This window comes from Mya arenaria, chromosome 9 (genome assembly GCF_026914265.1).
Source record: "Mya arenaria isolate MELC-2E11 chromosome 9, ASM2691426v1".
Classification (NCBI taxonomy): domain Eukaryota; kingdom Metazoa; phylum Mollusca; class Bivalvia; order Myida; family Myidae; genus Mya; species Mya arenaria.
Genome location: NC_069130.1, coordinates 52,984,563 through 53,005,246, shown reverse-complemented (window position 1 = coordinate 53,005,246; position 20,684 = coordinate 52,984,563). Strand labels below are relative to the sequence as shown.

Sequence of the window (20,684 nt, the reverse complement as noted above, 5' to 3'; positions counted from 1 at the left end):
TTGACATTACATGGCCTTTGGAATGAAATTATTAACATAAGAATATCGCATTAAAATGTCAAATTTATGTTAATTAATGCACTATACATTCATAAACACGATTGTACATTAACCCGGTTAATTTTAAAAAGCATTTAAAGTTATTAATAATTCGCACACTTGCATTTTTCACCTCATGTTTTAACAGGTAAGATATATTTACAGAGTGTGTAATACGGTTTTATTAAACTAGTATTTTTATTTCATGAAATGTGCACTCATTTACTTTAACGGAAAGTTTTTTTTTCATTTTCACGCTAGAAATCAGAAGGAGGTTTTGATATATATTAAGTTAATTATCGAGCAAGTGGCAATATATTGAGTCAACTTTCGTAGTTGTTTATCAAAAGATACGTGCGTTTAAAACTGTTTTATTGTTTCATTCCAGTCGACCAAATCAGTTCGCATCAGTAAAGTCTTGTTTCTATGTTTAACAATCCCAATCTCAAAGTGTTTACCTGTGTTATTACGTCATGAAATATCACAGGTAACTCCCCTAGGATTGGTCGAAAGGGAAAATCCCCGTATGCTGATTTACATATATTAAAATGAAAGCCTCTTGCTCCGAGCAACATTTCGCGTTTTATGTTTCAAGAGGATTAAACTGATTTTATTTGTTATTTTTATGATATTTTGACAAAACGAAATCCTGTGCGTATTTCTTAAACTGATAAGAAATTCATAATTAATTTTATTATTTATTATTTTCGCCTTATGCCGTTGAAGCTCTAAGTAGGATTTATCATATTCTGAAAAGTGTGCATTGTTGATCATGCCTTCGTCCTACGAAGTAAATAAAGGCAATTCGAATGGGGTAAGCTATTTTATTATTTATTTGTTTAGTTTTAGTCTTATTTTAATAATCATGTCGTGGATATGTCTCTTTGATAAAACACGATCAGTATTTAAAACATCATAACTTATGCATGAACTAAGATGCGATATGTGAGTTAAACAGGTTGTAGAAATAATAAAAAAGCATTCATAAGGGTATACATTTATATATGTATTTATGCATATTTAATTATAATGAGATGTTGAAGAACGAGAGTTTCCTTAAAAATCCTATTTTGAATGCTTGATCATGTCAAAACAAAACCAGCAGCTAGTTGTCATATTTAATGGCAACCCGAGGGCAGAAAGATGTACAGACCTTGTCAAAACTGAGGAATGCAATTAAGTTAATGTGAACTTTTAACTGTTTAATTATGATAGATTTTTTAGGCTTTACTTCGCTTGGTTAAATGTTTCCATTGCGTGGTATTGTATCAACCTAGTTAATGTTCCATTATTCAAAAGCGAATAAAGTAAGTCATAATATTCGCCAGGACCTTTAATGTCAGAACAACGTATAAGTGAAATGTAATATGCAAATAAGTGACTCTTTATTGCGATTTCAATCTTAAGTAAACAATTTTATATCTTCCTTATATAGTTATCACATACCTATGCAACACACTTAATATGGAAGCGCATATTGTACATACTGATAATGCGAACTTGTAGACTCGCCGACATGTTTTATGTCGAATTGTTTATCTATATCATGACATGTTGTGTGTCGATTTAACGATCTATAGCACGGCATGTTGTGTGTCGAATTGACGATCTATATCACGACATGTTGAGTGTCGAATTGACGATCTATATCACGACATGTTGAGTGTCGAATTGACGATCTATATCACGACATGTTGTGTGTCGAATTGACGATCTATATCACGACATGTTGAGTGCCGATTTGACGATCTATTATATCACGACATGTTGTGTGTCGATTAGGCGATTCATATCATCATATGTTGTGAGTTCTTAAATATTTCATGCGATACACTGAGTTGAGTTGAGTTGAGTTGAGTTGAGTTGAGTTGAGATAATATTGAAGAGTTACGTATTCGTATGAACAATACCTCTACAGCTGTTATTTTACATGAGACTTATTCGTTTTTGCTTGAGGGGAGGGGGAAGGGGGGAGGTGCTAAGGCAACTTTTTTCTCACCTATAGGTGACATATTCGTAAGTGTGAACATTACGGTTCAACATAAGCAAAAAGAATTAGAAAGGAATGTACAAGCTTTATTGTATAATAGGAACATCTTATTTTCATTTCAAAGGTTCATTAATTAATTATAGTGTTTCGGATCGTGAGTTATGATTGAGTAAATTTAAAATTAAGCTTGGGGGAGAAAGTGTCATTACTCATGTCTATATACATGTAGGAAACAAATGTTACAAAAAAGCGTTGTCATTCCAGAGTGTTGCCCGACACGAGACATTAGTTCAGCAACAGACCTCGCGGCGACGTGAACGCATAGCTTCGCTTTCTATACCTTTACAGTTAAAAACATTATCAGTGTTGTTACGTACATTGCTTCAGCGTAACTTGTTGAAACGTCAACTAGGAATTTCCCCTGGCTTACGTACGTTGCTTCAGCATAACTTGCTATAACGTCACCGTGGAATGGTAATAAGGGCCTCTTAGTTAGTCTTAGAATTAAAGACATTCTTAAATGTAATGCACCAGTCAATTGTAACCACGCCCCCCCCCCCTCCAGATCCGGGGGTTATACCGGGGATAGCGGGGGGGATGGGCCGTATTTTTACCTGTCAGGTGGCCCCGCAGTGCCGAGTAAATGCGGTGGTTTTGTTTCGCCCCAAGAGTACCGGGGAATGGGCCTAACCTAGGTATCCTTGGGTGCGAGGGCATTAGGCGGGTATTTTACCAGTAGTTTGTCCCGGAGGGTGGGGATTATAACCGGGATTGGCTGGTCCGAAAGTCAAAGTCCCCGCTTTTCTCCGGACCTGGGAGGGGGCGTGGATACAATTGACTGGTGCATAAGGACATGTATATACATGAATAGTGATGGGATGTTTTTGAGATATTTTCAAAGCGAGTGTTTAGGGATTAATCAAACACTTGGTGTCTGTTTTATATAATGAAATTGAAAGGTATCAGAGTTCAAAGTGATGTCTCATTGCCTTGCTTCTTAATGCACCGATTTACTAAGCCTTTACGGTGTTTCAAATGGATAGTCTTCATACTGCATTCAATATAATTCTTAAGTACTCCATGGGGATCATGTAGCGACTGAGCAAATCATGCGTTAAAAGTCGTTTAAATTGCAAAAATTATGTTCAACATTCTTATGATAGTCACCTTTTTAAAAGTGCGTGCTTTGGGCAAAATGCATATTATGAAAACCCAAAAGCGACATATTATAGAGGTATTGAAACACTATTTGTACGGTTACGTAAACGTTAACTTCCGTCATCCAGGTGCGTGCAAGTTGTAAAGTTGTAAAACATGTTTAATAGCACGAGAGAAGTGATCAGTTATTTTTGCGAATATATGCGAGTTTAAGGGGACTAGACACTAGATGATACAAATGCAAGAGAAAAAGAAATTGTCAAAGTTGACATCGCTGTGCACAACGCATTGAATCTTACTTACTAACACATGAATCTTACGCAGTTATTGCGCATTTTCAATTCGAAATTTCCTACGGTGGTCTACAACGAGTCCCCCCACCCAACCCCGGTAAGTTTTAAAATAGTGTCGGTATATTTATCTGTACTGGAAAATAGATAAATCGATATGAATTAAACCGGGAACCGTTATGCGCTATTTTAAACGGGGAAACACAGATGAGACAACAACACGATTCTTGCGTTTATGATCTAATCCATGTAAAATGACGTTTAATCAGCTTCCTACCAGCTCGCATGGACACGTCTAGGATTGTTTTTGAGGTTTTTGTATTTGCCGATTTTTGGACAAACTGGTGTCAAGCCCCTTTAAGGGGAAATTTCGCTGATATCTCATCGGCATTTTATACATGCACTTGTTGCTACAAGAACACGTGCACGTACACGTCATGTTTTGCAACCTCTAACAATAAACCATAACAACGATATGAGCTTATTTGAAAGCACACACATGTGATCGGCTTGGACCACTAAGACTATGACGCAGGAAGTCTTTAATGGAACGCCAAGCGGAGTTTACGACACGGTCATATATTTGCGCAGTCTGACAAGAATAGAGGGGCGTACAGTTTATCACGTTCAATAAAAAAGAGTCAATATATCAGGGGATTTATGTTTTTTTTACAAGTGCAATTTCGCAATACATTTCGCTAAGTTCAATTATAATAAAGTACTCCACTTTACCCATTTTTCAAATATTAAATAAGAAAAACAATACAGTACAACCCCGTTGGCTCGAACTCCTTGGGACCGGCGAAAGTTCCTCGAGCCTCACGAAAATCCTGCCAAGCAGGAATGCTTACAATCAGTATAATTATAGAAATCGGTTCTTTTACATCCAAGTCGAGTCAGCGAGGAATTCGAGCCAAGCGAGTTCGAGCCAACAGGGTTCTACTATATGTATATTAATGTTACTTTCAATGACGTTGATAACCCAATTAATATTTTGTATATTTTAACCTTAATTAAGAAAAAAAATCATTTGAACATGAGCACATTTTATGTAACCAGGACATTAGAACATTATTCAATGTATTGTTTTGCCTGACTTTTCTTTATTAAATAAACATGAATTCAAAAGTCTCACAAGGAGTAAAAGTTCATTAGGTGCAATTTATTGAAGGAGAATGAGGCCGCGTTCACACATAAAATTAGATGTACAATATTAGCGGAGGCGGTAGTTTCTGCCGTTTATAGGCGGCAGTGTCAGTTAGCGATGCTGACAAAACCTCATTTTGTTATATAATTCTTGACTTTTTTACTATGTTGTTAACGATAATAATAGGATAAGCTAAACTGCGATATCACTGGATAAAAGGCCTATTTCTCAAAAGCCATTTGATATTGTTAATCGTTGTTATATTAAAATGGATAAATAAAGACTTGCGTGTATTATATAACAAAAGACTTTATTTATTTATTTTCTTTGTTTTATCCATGCGTATAGGACAAATGTAGGTATGCACCCATTTAGTTCGTTTTATGACTCAAAACGTTCAGGTTAATTGGCGAAGGGATGAAGGGATGAAAACAATTTCGGAGACATTTTTATGATATATAAAATTGTTTCCCTCCCTCCGTGACTGATACAGCCGCCTATGGTTTATTGATCGTTGAGCAGATTGCGCAACCCACCATGATGAATTGGTGTATGACCATGAGATTATCATTAAATCACGTATATTTTCACCATTAAATTTGGTAAAAAGTCTTTTTGAAATCTGGTTTTGGGGATGAGTAATCAAGCCAGTTTTATCCAGTGGAAATTTTCAAAGCCAAATATCACGCAGGTTTTTAATGTTTAAGCTTTAAAGGTATTTGTCCAATATTTCGATCGCCTTCAAGGCTGCTCACTTAAAATGCACTCTAACCCCCCAGTGAGATTTACCATAATTAATATGATTGTTTTAATATTCCAAAAAGGATAAATAACGTCAAAAATAAAAGTTCTTATGAAAGAGTTAAATTTGAGAAAAAAATGTGCATAAAACACGGTATTTCTACCTTATGAGACGATAGTAGATCGCAGTAAATCTGTTAGCATTCACCAATAGTTTAATATTTTTACGTTTTCAGTTATTAAATACACGGTTACAATCTTGGTATCAGTTATTGATATTTTCCATAAAAAATATGTATTAGTTAGTAAGTAGTTAAAGAATTATCACCCAAAATTTATGTTTGTTACACATGGGTATAAATTGATTTTGAATAAGAGTGTCACTTTAAATAAACTCTTACGAATTAGTAAGTAGTTAAAGTTCTACCACTCAAAATTTATATTTGTTATACATGTGTATGTAATGATTTTGAATAAAAGTGTCACTTTAAATAAACACTTACGAACAAGCTATATTCTATACATTTATATTAAAATGTATCCAAAAGTTATGACATATTTAGAAAATAAAACACCAGGACAAATCTTTTAAAAATCTTTATCAAGTAGCTATAGGGTGTCAATTTTAAGGTTTTCTTCGCTGTAAACATACCCGTTGTTTACTGTTCACACGGACATGTACACCACAAGTGCTAGTTAAGACTGCCGTAAACCGCTCCTTCGTTATTAGCCATTGTTAAACAAAATATTGTAAGATGATATCATTTCTTGTTTTCAAAGTGACTCATCCTAGTTAACCATCGTAGTCAGTGATTTATATTATGAGTTAGGTCCATCAAGCCAACATCCGGGTATGATGCAGATAAATAGACTTGATATATGTGGACAACTGTACTTTATAACCTTCCTTTACAGTCAGTTTTATCGCCTATCGGTCTCCAATATAAGGCTTAAACTTATTAATTTTACAACGATTGTGAAATAAGATATTACAACATTATATTAATCACTCTCGTTGGCACGATTTTACGCAAGAGTATGTGGTCTTGTGTTGTGGGGGAGACCGGAGTACCCGGAGGAAACCCACTTTTCCCGCTTGCTGACCACAAACCAAACTCACATGCGCCCAGGTCAGGAATCGAACCACTCCGCTTACCGGACAACCAATAAAGTCGTGGCTTATCGTGAAAAATGACAAAGTTACATTGTTCAGTTAGAATTTATTATATAACATATTTTTTACTAAGGTGACTAGCCCCCCCCCCCCCCCCCCCTTCTTAATTATTATACACATCACTAGATATATAAAAATGATTAATGTCAGAATAGAAAAGACATCTATTTAATTGGGGACTATCCCCGTAGTATTTCGAAATATCGTTTGTTTCGTAGAAATGAGCAATAACATTTATCACCAAACATCAGCGGAACTTGTGTCACATTGGTTTTTGTTTAGAAATATTGTGCAAGCGGTCAGTTCGAAATGTGTTTGTATACATGTTTATGTCGGTAGCGTATGTTATATAAGAGTATCAAATTTATAATATTGATCGATATTTTCCCGCCTCACGGAGCGTGCACATGATTCCATAAAGTACAATAACTGAAAAGTATACACGCATGTACCTTAGTGATATTGAAATCTAAAAAGACGTTTTTGTAGTGTGGGAGTATTTGATTAACACGCGTGTTCGTCTGTAGGTTTAGTGGCCCGAACACTGACCTAATAATTATCATGTAAACTGTCATAACGTTAGCTGTCTGAAACTATAATTGATTTGTTAATACATCTATAACGAATGTTATTGTGTGTTTTATATCTGTCAATTATCCACTATGTTCTGCATACAAGAACGGCAGTTGTTTAAAACCATGGTTAGTTAATCAGGTTTAAAACCTTTTTCTTTCCTTCAGCTTATTTTATGGTGCAGGATTTAGTTTTAATCGGTATTTGCATCTTCAGTTGATACATCCTGCAATTGAAAGTTGACGAACCCAATGGTTCATGTTCCTTCCGTAGGAATCATATCCATTAAAAGCATAAATAACAGGAACGTTTTTGTATAATGCATTTTGTCCATTTAGGTTACATTTTCTTAGAATACAACCTACATATTAATCCATCGGAATTGCAAAGTACAAGGCTTAATCATTAAAAATGTCAACTTTCCCGTGGTGTTTAAAGGTTCACCCACTGCCACAAATTCGACACACACTCCCTGTGTCAGATTTGGCGTTGAAATGTGTCAGCCAATAAGGTTCAAAAACGCTTACTCCGCCCATTCTTAAACATTAAAATGTTACTTCATGTCATTTTACTATTACATAATCAGTGAACAAGAGTAGTAGTGTTTCTGGGAAGGACTAACACTAATGGTGTAATAACTTAGATTTCTTTTTAGAGTATGTATTATATCGATGGGTGAAAGTGAAAAGGTTATATCTGCTTTTTTATTTAATGTCACTTAGAACCTTATCGCATTCACTCCATGATATGTATGTCTTGATAAAAACAGAAGAGAACAGTAAATTATTATTGAAGTAATACAAATACGCCTTCAAATATAAACCTATATAATTAAAATATCATTTTATAAACTCACTTCATTGGGAATTATGATTCCTTGAAGAAGTTAGCTTTAGTATGATTGAAACACTAAACATTCTCATCATTTGTGCTGCTCAAATAAACATCAGTCAACCCCAGTGGCGACACTATATAATTCATTGTAGGTTAAGTGAATGCTAAACAGAGCAGTAAGTATGAAAACCAATAGCTCCTGACGGCTTATACATATTTATTAGCTTTGGTTTTTTTTATCCAAATATGCTAGGGGATCGAGCGAAAAGTTATACAACATAATGAATGCGAATACTGAGTTTATTGCATACATTAAACACACGAAAAACAGACATCACATCAATGTATAAATGGACAAATTTGGAAAATCACAAAAACATCAACAACAGCAGAAGTCAAAATCAGCATCGGCCTAAACAGTATATGCAAACTTATGCAAACAGAATAGAACAGAATATAACTTATTTCGTTTTAAACAATTCAAACAATTATAGTCAATGTGATAGGTCAAAATGACCCTTGATCATTTGTAAACGTAATTTTATACATAAATACATAGCGATCGGTCACAAATTATTGTTAATAATTAAGCAGACATAATGGGAGAAAATAAATAAACATGTTTTAGTAGTTCAACAATTCATTTCAATTTTACTATGATAAATATTTAACTTTTATTCTAATTAATATTATATATAGCTGGTAACAAAATTATTTTATTGTATCTATCTTTTACCCAGCTACTCTATTTTAAAAGAACAACAACGCCATATAAGACACACGTTTTACGAAACAATTGCTATGACTGAGTATTTCTATTGCTTTATTTAAAAGCGTTATACACAAAATTAGCTTTTTTGTACCAAGAAAGTAATATTATAAGTAATTTCGAACATCCGCTCTATATTAGCATTTCACCTATTCATTTCAGGCACCGTCCTCTGAGCTCAATGGAGTCACTGCTAATGTGGAAACGGACGAGGAGACCCCCGGGATCCACGACGACCGAGGACAGTGGGGCTCAAAGTGGGAGTTCCTTCTTTCCTGTGTGGGTCTCTCGGTGGGGTTAGGAAACGTGTGGAGGTTTCCTTACCTCGCGTATCAGTATGGCGGAGGTGAGTAATACAGAAACTTCCTTAACGATTTTTTTTGTTTATTGTTAGTTTTTGGTGTGGTGGGGGAGGAGTGAAATGTTACAACGCAAATGATCAGGGCGTATCCAATGTCTGGTAAATCGCGTACAAGCTTAGCGGAAATGTTTATTAAGTCTTATTATGTAGATGCATGTTTTGACGGATTTTTTTTTCTATTGGGTAAAAAACTCTCATCATTTACAACAATTACATTTTCAGCCGCATTCCTTATCGCCTACCTGATCCTGCAGATTCTGATCGGCAAGCCCATGTACATGATGGAACTGGTGATGGGGCAGTACTCGGGGCGTGGTCCAACTGCAGTGTGGGCAATGAACCCCAGTGCAAAAGGTATGGGCATAGGGTTTGTAGTAATTTGATTTTTAGGAATGATTGCAGTGCTCTGAAATGCAACTTTTGCAAGCCTGTTGTCCTGTTTTATGGCGAGTTTCTACTACCAAACCATGCCTTGAAGTCTGGTGATTTTTCTCTTGTTACTCTATGTATCAATTGCATGTATACTGTTGAACATATATTTCATAATGTCTCCTACATGATTCGCAAATTGTTCCTATCACAGGTGTCGGTATATCGATGGCGCTGATATCGCTGATTGTGGCCATCTACTACAACGTCATCATGGCCTACACGTTGTACTACTTTTTTGCGTCCATGCAGAAGACCCTACCTTGGACTGTCTGTAAAGATGTAAGTAAACATTGAAACTGACTCATTCACAGAAAAATAAATAGATAAAATGGAAGCCCCCGTCACCGTTTAAAACAATGGTTTTATATTGGCCGTAATTTATACGATACAATTAAGGTTTAAATCTGTTAAGGCCCTTTTAAAACCATGTTTTACTACTTTTTTGCCTCTATGCAGAAGACCCTATCTTGGACTGTCTGTAAATATGTACGTAAAAATTGAAAAGGACTAAAGTTGAAGGTATTTGAACAGAATGTCATTAATTCAAGCCTAAAATCATTGACTTTTAAATAGCATTGCTTACTCTTATTTGTAAAAAAAATTAAAAGCATTTTTTGTAATATTTGCAAATAATTGTTTAAAATACACTCATTATTCAACGTCTGATTATATTTTATCATTTGTTAAAAGCATTTTGTTCTCATTTCAAATGGCATTTTTTCTCGATGTCCGACCCCACAGAAAGAGGACGAGCCGCTTTAAAAGTCCTTTTGGTTAGGTTGCTAGGTCACTTTCAGACTAGTTGCCCCGGGATTTTACCTCAAATATAACTTTGTTTGGTCAAGGTTGATGCTGACAACAGTCCTACGAGAACATTAATTAAAAGAAGTTGATGTCATTCGTAGTTTAGTGGCATGTGAATAATGCTTAAACCGTCGCCAACAGAACACCATGGGATGGATATGACATAATGGACCTTTAAGATGGACTTTAAAGCTGCACTGTCACAGATTTATCGTTTTAACAACTTTTTTTTATTTGGAATAAGCCAATTTTTGTATAAACATTTCAAAACCAGTCAATTTAGACTGCTGACAAAAAGATCAGATCGCAGTTTTTTTTTCTCATTTATGTTCGAAAATCAATATTTATGGCTAAAAGCGTTACTTTTAAACGCTTTGAGGAAACAAAAGCAACAAACATCATTTTTTTATAAATATGAAAACCTGTGATCTGATTTTTTTGTCAGCAGTCTTATAGTACTAGTTTCCATACATTTTCGCATAAAAATGGCAAATTGGCTCTTTCCAAGACGAAAAATAAAATAGTTGTCAAAACGTTCAATCTGTGAGACTGCAGTTTTAAGGGGTTTCAAAGCGTACTCAATCTTAAATAAGGAAGGGATTTGGTGCACTTTAATCATACACAAGTTCTTGTTATTTTTAGTTTTCTAGTACTTAAAATTATAGAGATTTTTGCAGTTATTCATAATAACATACCATTTATAATCATGATTACGCAATACTTAAATAGATGTAAGTATTGCTAAACTGAAGTTTAACACAAAACACACCTATGTGTCGTCAAAGATGTTAAACAGGCATTTAATGGGTTTTATAAATGGAATGAACATGCACTTAAAGTCAATATTTGCAATAAAATACGATTACTCATCGCCGCCAAACGTTACGTTTAAACAAGTCAACGAACCGTGTCAAGTTATGTATAAAAAGTGGTTCAAATAAAACCTTTATATGAATTGTCAATTCATGAACACTACACGACATTGCTGCAGAAAAAATAAATAAAAACGAGTAAAACACTATTATGAATCATGCTTGAAAGTCACAGTTTTTTAGGCGACTATAAATTAATTGCTAGAGTTTCATCCCCGCCGGCCACTTTTTTCCGCTGCCCCTTTAATTTTAATGAACCAAATAAAATGTATTATTGGGGTCTGTATTTTGGTATTGGTCCGATAATGTCCAAGGAACGGCGTTTCTCCATACCATGATATAAGAAAGAACATGAACACATATTCAACGGTGAAACAGTAATCTTTGAAAAATAAATAAATAAATAAACAAACAAAAAGGACCCCCCCCCCCCATAAAAAAAATAGAGTAGAAGAACATCTAGCAAATATCTTATCTTGGCCTTAGTTTGTACGATAAAACTAAGGTTTCAATCTGTTAAGGACCTTTTATAACCACGTACTGGTACAGCTACAGTGGAGTAATTAATCTTTCATCAGTCATTTCTCCTGAAGTGAGCTCTATATCTTTTACAGAAATGGCTAAAGCTAAAAACTCAAACAACAAATTCAGTTTGGCAAATGCAATGTCTAAGGTTTCTCTTATTGCTCCCGTGCATATATCTTAATATTCCCATATGTTCCCTTTGCAGGAATGGCTACCCCTAGGCTGCGTGGAGAAAACCCAAAAACAGGTTCAACCGTGCACGGGTAACTCTACCATAGACCTCATGGTGGGCAAGTGCCTGTGTAACACCACGGACTCCTCGTTCAACTCACAACTCGCTGTAAACTGCACCAACACCACTAACGTGGCTGTATCAGAGCTGTACTTTGAGTAAGTAACTTTAGAATTTGGCAAATTCAAATGTATTGTCGTCGATGTTTTGGCTAATTCAAATGTATTGTCGTCGATGTTTTGAGTCGATCGCCCACGCAACTTCTTTCGAAATACATACTGACGAGCATTTGTGTATAATTTAAATCTTAACACCCATGTTGCAAGACGTTTACTTAGTGTTGTCATGTTGTGTCAATGATTAATAGTAGCGTCGCTATGGCAGCCAATATCATTACAATCAAACCTTAACATTCGGTTCATTTCATTTCCTTGTCGTAGCGTAACGTCTTTTAAATTAAACGAGCACTTTTCTTAGGCAGCATGCTCATAGTCAGTCTCTGTGACATTTTCGTGCCAATGGCAACAATCTAATAAACCAATATTACATATGTGACCAAGTCTGCGAAAATGAGTCCTAATGAGGAAAAATGACATTTTCAGCATTTTGCATTTTCTGAAAGTGCTATGTTTCGGAAATAAAATGCTGAAGTTTTAAGCTGATATCTTTAAAATTGACTAATTTAGGACATGTATATTACATTACTGACTTCTCTTGCAGAAAAACTGTTATCCAGAGGGCACCCAACATGTACCCGGAAGATGTAGGAGCACCCATGTGGCAGCTTTCCCTCTGTCTTCTAATGTCCTGGATTATCGTTGTCATCTGCCTCATCAAGGGCATTAAATCATCCGGCAAAGTACGTGAACACTAACAGTCATGATCCAATTACAGGAAGTGTCAGTATGGAATCAAGTGTATGTCGCCAAGGTTACATGTAATTGCAACCCGTACTCTCTATATGAATCGGTTTGTTTTCTTACTATCATGTACAATGTTTCCCTCATTTCGCTAATGCACCAGTGAATTGTAACCACGCCCCCGGTCCTGGGAATAGCGGGGACTTCGACTTTCGGTCCAGCCAAACCCGGGTAAAAACACCGCCTTCCGGGCACAACTTGCTATTGAAATCCCCGTCAAATGCCCCCGCACCCCGGGATACCTACCATCCTCCGCTATTTTTGGCGCGAAAACAAAATATCACCGCACTCACTCGGCACTACGCGGCCACCTGGAAGGTAAAAACACGACCCGTTTCGCCTGCTATCCCCGGTACACCCTGGTACCTGAGGGGGCGTGGTTAAAATTGACTGGTGCATAAACAAAATATACGATTCCCAATACACTCCATATACGTTATATAGTCCAAGATACAGTAAGCACCCAACTCATGGTATTCCATGTGATGTACCTCTTTCCACGAGCTAGTGCAAATTCTGATGCTCTACAGTTGTTTCGCGGATGGGGTCATTTGAGGTGTTATATTCTTTACGTTTATTAATACATGTTACCCGGAGTTCACATAATTGGGTTTTCCCATGGCGGTACAAATAAAAAGTTGAAATTCAGGCTATTGAATTTAATGTAGCGGATCAATGTCTCTGTTGTTTCCAAAGTAACGTGTGTATATTAAAACGGTACAATTTTGTTTTTTTCCGGGGGATTAGCTTGGGAAAACCAGAATATGTGCAATTCCGGGCTTCAACTATTAATATAACGTATTGATCTAAACTTGACGTATACAGGTATACAACTAATCTTTGTTCTCGTACAGGTCGTCTACTTCACTGCTACCTTCCCGTACGTGATCTTGCTTATCCTGCTTGTGCGAGGCTGTCTGTTGGACGGGGCCATTGATGGTGTTAAGTACTTCATCATTCCGGAATGGGACCAACTTCTTAACATAGAGGTGAGGTCTAAGGAGATATGTTAAAACTAGGTTGAGAGTAATGCCAAAATAATATTCTTTTTTCATTACTTGAAAGATGATTATGCTTTACAAAACATATACTGAATCAATGTGTTATACGTTTTCTAGCACACGTTCAATCAAATAATAATTACAGTAATTCAGTAAGTGCGACTAAATGCTTAAATCCTATTGGATAAAACAACCCATGTGACATTCATTCATTTCTCCATTAAGCATTCGTGTATGCAAACCTTCGGTGTTTATGCAAATTAGGTGTTATTTTTCCGACACTTCATACATCAATGAAACGCAGAAAAATAATGTTCAATTATTAATAAAATCAGTCAATGAATCAATCAGTCAATAATCAATTATATAGTATCAATTCAATTTTCAGCTAATCAATCGTAGACCACCAACAAACAAACCATTTTTAAGAATTACTTCTTGCTCAAGAAAATTGAAAGTTTATGTCATTTATAGTATCGTATGTTATCGTTCGCTGGCTCGAATATTACAATGATTATCATGGAAATAAGAGGATTGTATCTGTTAAAGTATATATGATGATAAAAATGATTTAATCACTGTATACTGAATTTATACCAAAAAAAAATTCGCTCACACATTTTTATTTTGGCAACTCTTTGTTTAAAACTGATATTTTTAATTTAAGTCATTTTACTTAGTTTAAGGAAGAAATACAACTGGCAAATACCAACCAAAGCATAATTTTGTTCATCCAAGCGTAAATAAATTCCTTTCTCAATACCATTACTAACGCTTTTCGATAAAATGTATGCATAAATATGTTGAAACCAGTGATATAAGACTGGTGACAAAATATCAGATCGCAGTTTTAAATATTTAAGTTCGAAAATTGAAGTTTTGTGGCTAAAAGCGTTACTAACGCTTAAGTGAAAAAGGAGTGTTTTGGCATAAAACATAAATTTTCTAACACATATATATGAAAACTGCGATCTGATCCTTCGTCAGCAATCTTTTATCACTGGTTCTCAGACATTACTAAAAAATGCTCATTTTAATACAAAAAAATATAAAAACGAGTTAAAATAACTGTCGGTCTGTGAGAATAAAGCTTTATTGTGGCATTTTGATTAATCATTACCTTTAGAGCTCAATGTTTGCCCTAGAAACAAGCAATCAGTTCTGTTTCACACGAAAATATATGTTGATGTCTGACCCTATATAACGTAAACGGTCCATTTAAACTCCTGTTTTCATCCAGGTATGGGTGGCCGCTGCTGGTCAGATGTTCTTCTCTCTGTCCGTCTCGTTCGGAGGTATCCTCATGTTTGGCAGTTACAACAAGTTCAATAACAATGTCTATGGGTGAGTAAATGGTTTACAATACTTATGAATTAAATCCTTTGTTTTATACACATGTACATAATTGACATTATTGCATTATGTTTTTTTGTCTATTGACCAAGTCTCTGTTTAAATATACTGATCACATGACGACTAAATGCAGAATAGAAAAATAATAAGACATTTAAATGCATTAGTTCGTAAGTGAGAACACAATCCAATACAATACTTTATTGCATCAAGTTATAAAGATATGTGAATATAACTATAAATAGATAATGAGGAAAACACATATAACAGGAATTGATGAATAAACATGCACATATAGATATGATGTATACAATCTATTTTTAAATGATTGAAAATGAAACAAATTTCAAATATGAAACAATTTTCAAATATAAAACAAATATACAGGGTGTCCAATGTGATAATTTGTATACAAATCACAATAGTATTGGATCGAAAATGTGACCGAAAACTAAACTCACGGAATAGTTTAGCAATCCACATGGTAGAAAGGACAAATACCTATATCTGCGCATTTATGTAACCATGCTCTCAACCCTTCCAGTGACGCCCTGCTAATCAGTATCATGGACGTCGTCACCAGCATCATCGCCGGTTTTGTCATCTTCACCACCTTTGGTGGTATGGCCAAGAAACTCGGCGTCGAGGTTAAAGACGTGGCCAAGGGCGGCTACGGTCTCGCCTTTATCGCGTACCCAGAAGCTCTTACTAGCCTTCCGCCTCCCCAGCTGTGGTCCATTCTATTCTTCTTCATGTTGTTTACCCTTGGACTGGATAGTGAGGTAAACTTATAGTTTTAGGTCATTACTATTAATGTTGTAGTATGTACATTCTTATCGGTACGGCTTTCAAAACTCGAATTTAATAACAACATTTACGTTGTATTTGTTAGTGCGTTCTGTATTAAGCAATGTAAATGTTGCTGTAAACCATATATCGCCCGAGGTATTCGTTTATCCACAGAGAGTGAATCTGCGTGCTACCACACATGACTAACCTTCAATTACAGTGTTCACCTGTCTGATAAACTAATATTATCTCCGTAGTTCGCCCTTCTGGAGACGGTGATGACTTGTATACAGGATGAATACCCCAAGCTCCGGAAGTACAAGAGCCACATGTGTGTTGGGTTCGGCGTCGCCCTCTACCTTATTGCACTACCCTGTGTTACACCGGTAAGAGGTTTTACTGTAGCATCTACCTTCTTGCACTGCCCTGTGTTACACCGGTAAGAGGTTTTACTGTAGCATCTGCCTTCTTGCACAGCCCTGTGTTTACACCGGTAAGAGGTTTTACTGTAGCATCTACCTTCTTGCACTGCCCTGTGTTACACCGGTAAGAGGTTTTACTGTAGCATCTACCTTCTTGCACAGCCCTGTGTTACACCGGTAAGAGGTTTTACTGTAGCATCTACCTTCTTGCACTGCCCTGTGTTACCCCGGTAAGAGGTTTTACTATAGCATCTACCTTCTTGCACTGCCCTGTGTTACACCGGTAAGATGTTTTACTGTAGCATCTACCTTCCTGCATTGCCCTGTGTTACACAAGTAATAGGTGTTACTGTAGCATCTACCTTCTTGCACTGCCCTATGTTACACCGGTAGTAGGTTTTACTTAGGCATCTACCTTTTTGCATTACCCTATGTTACACCGGTAAGATGTTTTACTGTAGCACCTACCTTCTTGCACTGCCCTGTGTTACACCGGTAATAGGTTTTACTGTAGCCTCTACCTTCTTGTATTGCCCTGTGTTACACCGGTTATAGGTTTTACTATAGATAACCATACATTTTTACTTCAGTTATGAACGTTTAATATAAATGTAGTGGTACTGCCCTTTCTCTGAAGAAAAGACAGACATTTAAATCAACATTTACTATCTTTATACGTGGATTATATATTGAACTATTGAGCGACACCATGATGTAAGTGCCGTCTATACAATGTCTTATATTATAATCTTCCAGGCCGGTGACTACATTGTGACGCTTATGGACGCCTACGGTGCCGATTTCTCTGTGCTGTTTGTGGCCACGTGTGAATGTATTGGCGTCATGTGGGTTTACGGTACGTAGATACCAACTGACGTACAACGTATAATTATAAACAACCGTTTTCTACGAATATGTAATCTTAATCACAAGATAGTGGGTGACTACAATGTTTCATTATATTTTGTCAAGGACAGCGTTTAATTTATTGCGTGTTGTGCAATTTATGCCATAAAACGTGTTGTATACCAACAATGAACGATAAGAGAAACCTTGAAAATGTGCACAATCTAAAATATAGGAAAAACAGGGATTAGCTATAATTGTCAAAGGAGATCGGCCAGATTAAGTGCGCACCAGCTTGATTCAGCTTTTATGGCTGCAACAAGTCTTCCCCATTTGTGTTCCAATGCTCTTACGATGATCAACTTCTTTCAGACGGGTGTTGTTTCATTGAAAGACTGACATTGTTCTTTTAGCTGAACCTTTTTAAAAAAACCTACTTCAAGCATTGCATAACAATCAGGTCGATTTGACACTGCGTCAAAAATAGCGCTTCCCGAACTTGGGCTCTTAATTAAGACAGAGCAGTAATATTTACGGAGGAAGAACAAAACACAATGATCTTCCCTTTGCTTATGTTGTTGTGTGCGCAAACATGTCCATTATGCAATTATTTTAAATAACATATCTGTTCACAGGCGTGAACCGGTTTATCGCTGACTGCACATACATGTTGGGCCATCCTCCCCGCCCGATTATATTCTGGGCTGTGTGCTGGGCCGGGTGCGCTCCGCTGCTAATCGGGGTAAGTGCAACTCGTACATTTGTAATAGCAATACTCTGCTATTGTTTCAATTTCGAATGAAAATTATCAAAGGATCTAAGCAATTTCGCTTGTAATATTTTACAAACAAGTATTTGATGGTTGTAAATATCAGTTGTATTTTTGTCAATAAAGACTGCTACTGTTTATTGGTCATGTAACATGAGCTGCACACATATGGTTACAGGGCCGGGTTCAGCTGATACTTGTATTTTCAAAACTGTTCACATGCATAACATTAATAATTGATTATCCTTATTCATTATAACATTTAAAGCATGCTTTATTAAACATTCCGTTTTTTAAACATTGACCAGATAGGTCCGCAAAAATAAAATTGACTGCAGCTTAGTGTTATATAAGTTTTCTTTCGATAAACGATACTAAACCTGTGTTTTGTTGATTTTGATTGACATATTTAATTCATTTCTCTTGTAGGCACTTTTCCTGTACAAAATGGTCAAATTCACTCCCCCTCAAATTTCCAAAGATGTTCCGTACCCTGAATTTGCCCAAGGAATCGGCTGGGCGCTAACAATTTTCGTGCTTTTGCCGATACCGATCACGTTTGTATACAAATTTATACGGGCCGAGGGCGGATTGATCGATAGACTAAGGGAGATAACAACTCCTGACGCAGACTGGGGACCAAATGACGGCAGTGATAAGCGCCCCTTACAGAATACCTTTGAGATGGAGCGGAAGTATGGTCTCGACAACCCAGGGGCAGTGAACTCTAATGGAAATATAAACATGTAGTCTATAATTAGCTATTTCGTTATTTTGACTGTATAAATGTCATCCAGGGATATAAACAAAATATTGCATATTTAGTAAAGAGTTGTTGCCCTTTTATAGATTACTATATTCATTAGTGTTAAACGTTATTGAAAATATGTGTATGCAAAGCTGTTTCCCTGTGTAAATGTTAGAAAACAAGGGAGCGCCAATATTACTTACACCATTTGTTCCAGTTTTGAAATCGTGTATAACTTTTAACTTACAATTAAGTGATGGAATCAGAAGTTGTAATGTTCAAATGTCATTTCCATTTATTCATAGTTTATGATATACATTATTGGCTGTTTTATCTTCAACTTGAATGTTCACCTGATCCTTACCTTTTATTTGTACATGAAACACATTGCAAAATACATGTTGCTGCATGTTTTATATACTTTAAACTATAAAGCAGTAAAATAATATCTGTTTAATATAAAATGTTAGATCGATTTTTTATTTAAGTTATATTTTACTTATTTTACAAAATAATGAAGTCTTGATGGTTTTGCACATATAAGATGAACCTTGTCCTGATCCCTTTTACATTTTCTAACATTGTTGAAATATTAACTAGGCGTGTTAATTTTTTAAACAGGTCTATGTCAGCTTCATACTTACCAGATCTTTTTTCAATATCTTTGTTTTATACATATATACGAATAGTAATTGTTTCACTATTTATTTTTGTTGTTGCGTATAAAATGAATACATTTTATGAATTCTATACAATATTACCATATGAGAGTTTTTTACTGTCAACATATCATTTAACATATCTCTGTTGAAAATACGTATATAATTACGTTCTTGTTTTATGGTTTATTTGGCTTTGATTCATTTTACTCGAAGTCATAATGATTTATTTATCATTCCAGTTTTAAATCATTCCCCATAATGTAAATATATTTTAATACTCGTAAAGTCACGTGTTTGTATTTTATAAAGCCCATTGGTCCGTTTCATGAGAATCTGAATCGTAACTCATAAAACCCTGAATCAGGGAGCTAACAGCTGGCAAGTGAATCAGTTTTATCTATCACCATAGTTTTCAACCTAAATGCTGAATAATATTCAATTCACACAAATATCTAGCTAAATGACTGATATATGACACTCATTAATTTGGTCCGCCTCTCACCAAAAAAGTCGTGGGTTCGATCCCCACTTGGGGTACATTTTCATGGCCTCTCAAAAAGGACACAGTAATGGCTTCTGCCCAGGAAACGGGCTCGAGGGTGATTCTATAAGCTTTCGTCACAGTCGAGCTTATCTAGATTAGTGCAAACGATATAATAGATAATTTCAGCTTACAAGAACTTCATGAATCATGTACCAAGTACAGCCACTTATGCCTTAACGTCGTACACACGGAGACAACGTGTAAATAACTAGTATTATTATTAACCTATTACAGTAAGTATTTTCATGATATAAATTTTCATATTCCACATGAATACGCCTCAATGAATACTTATAAAATACTGATAGTTTTGCATACGAACATAAAAAATGAATGTTGCGTAAATACTTGTATTCAAAATACCATATTTGACAAAGAAACGAGTACACCACATGAGGGCTGTAATCACTTCGCTTTTAAGTGAAAGCCTTTGCCGAGCTGTGTTTCTTTGATGGTTGAATGTAATAAAACGTTTGTAACAACAGGAATTAACAAGATCTCTATAAAGCTCTCAATGTGGCGTTTTTAGTTCATCATTTAAGTTACTATTTATACAGTACAAACACTTTTAAATTAGTTAACGAGTTTCGAAAGAAAATATCAAATAAACATTTTTGTTATAATAGAGACAATGACCATACTCTTGTTAAACCAGAGTATATCATAACATGTTTGTTTTATGACTTTTT

At 35.6% G+C, this 20,684-nt stretch overlaps 2 protein-coding genes across 2 annotated transcripts in view; both read left to right on the top strand.

Annotated features, from left to right (window-relative positions):
• The first annotated feature begins 572 nt into the window (after positions 1 to 572).
• LOC128245483 (sodium- and chloride-dependent neutral and basic amino acid transporter B(0+)-like) lies at positions 573 to 19,753 on the top strand. The gene is made up of 13 exons (XM_052963665.1): positions 573 to 853; positions 8,878 to 9,061; positions 9,299 to 9,430; positions 9,660 to 9,787; positions 11,915 to 12,099; positions 12,662 to 12,800; positions 13,716 to 13,850; positions 15,103 to 15,206; positions 15,760 to 15,997; positions 16,262 to 16,390; positions 17,183 to 17,282; positions 17,908 to 18,014; positions 18,471 to 19,753. The coding sequence occupies exons 1-13, from the start codon at positions 812 to 814 to the stop codon at positions 18,789 to 18,791; spliced, it is 1,944 nt and encodes a 647-aa protein (XP_052819625.1). The 5' UTR covers positions 573 to 811; the 3' UTR covers positions 18,792 to 19,753.
• The window catches only part of LOC128246177 (carbohydrate sulfotransferase 3-like), a 28,585-nt gene continuing 27,234 nt past the window's right edge, over positions 19,334 to 20,684 (top strand). Inside the window, exon 1 of the mRNA XM_052964366.1 lies at positions 19,334 to 19,595. Coding sequence (XP_052820326.1) covers positions 19,334 to 19,595 — 262 coding nt within the window. The remainder of the gene's footprint in view (positions 19,596 to 20,684) is intronic.

Excerpts from the sequence above, each read along its gene's own strand:
- LOC128245483 (XM_052963665.1), top strand. The coding sequence starts at position 812 with ATGCCTTCGTCCTACGAAGTAAATAAAGGCAATTCGAATGGG. Across the intron at positions 854-8,877 it reads ATAAAGGCAATTCGAATGGG|GCACCGTCCTCTGAGCTCAA; the intron begins GTAAGCTATTTT and ends TATTCATTTCAG. Across the intron at positions 9,431-9,659 it reads AATGAACCCCAGTGCAAAAG|GTGTCGGTATATCGATGGCG; the intron begins GTATGGGCATAG and ends TTCCTATCACAG.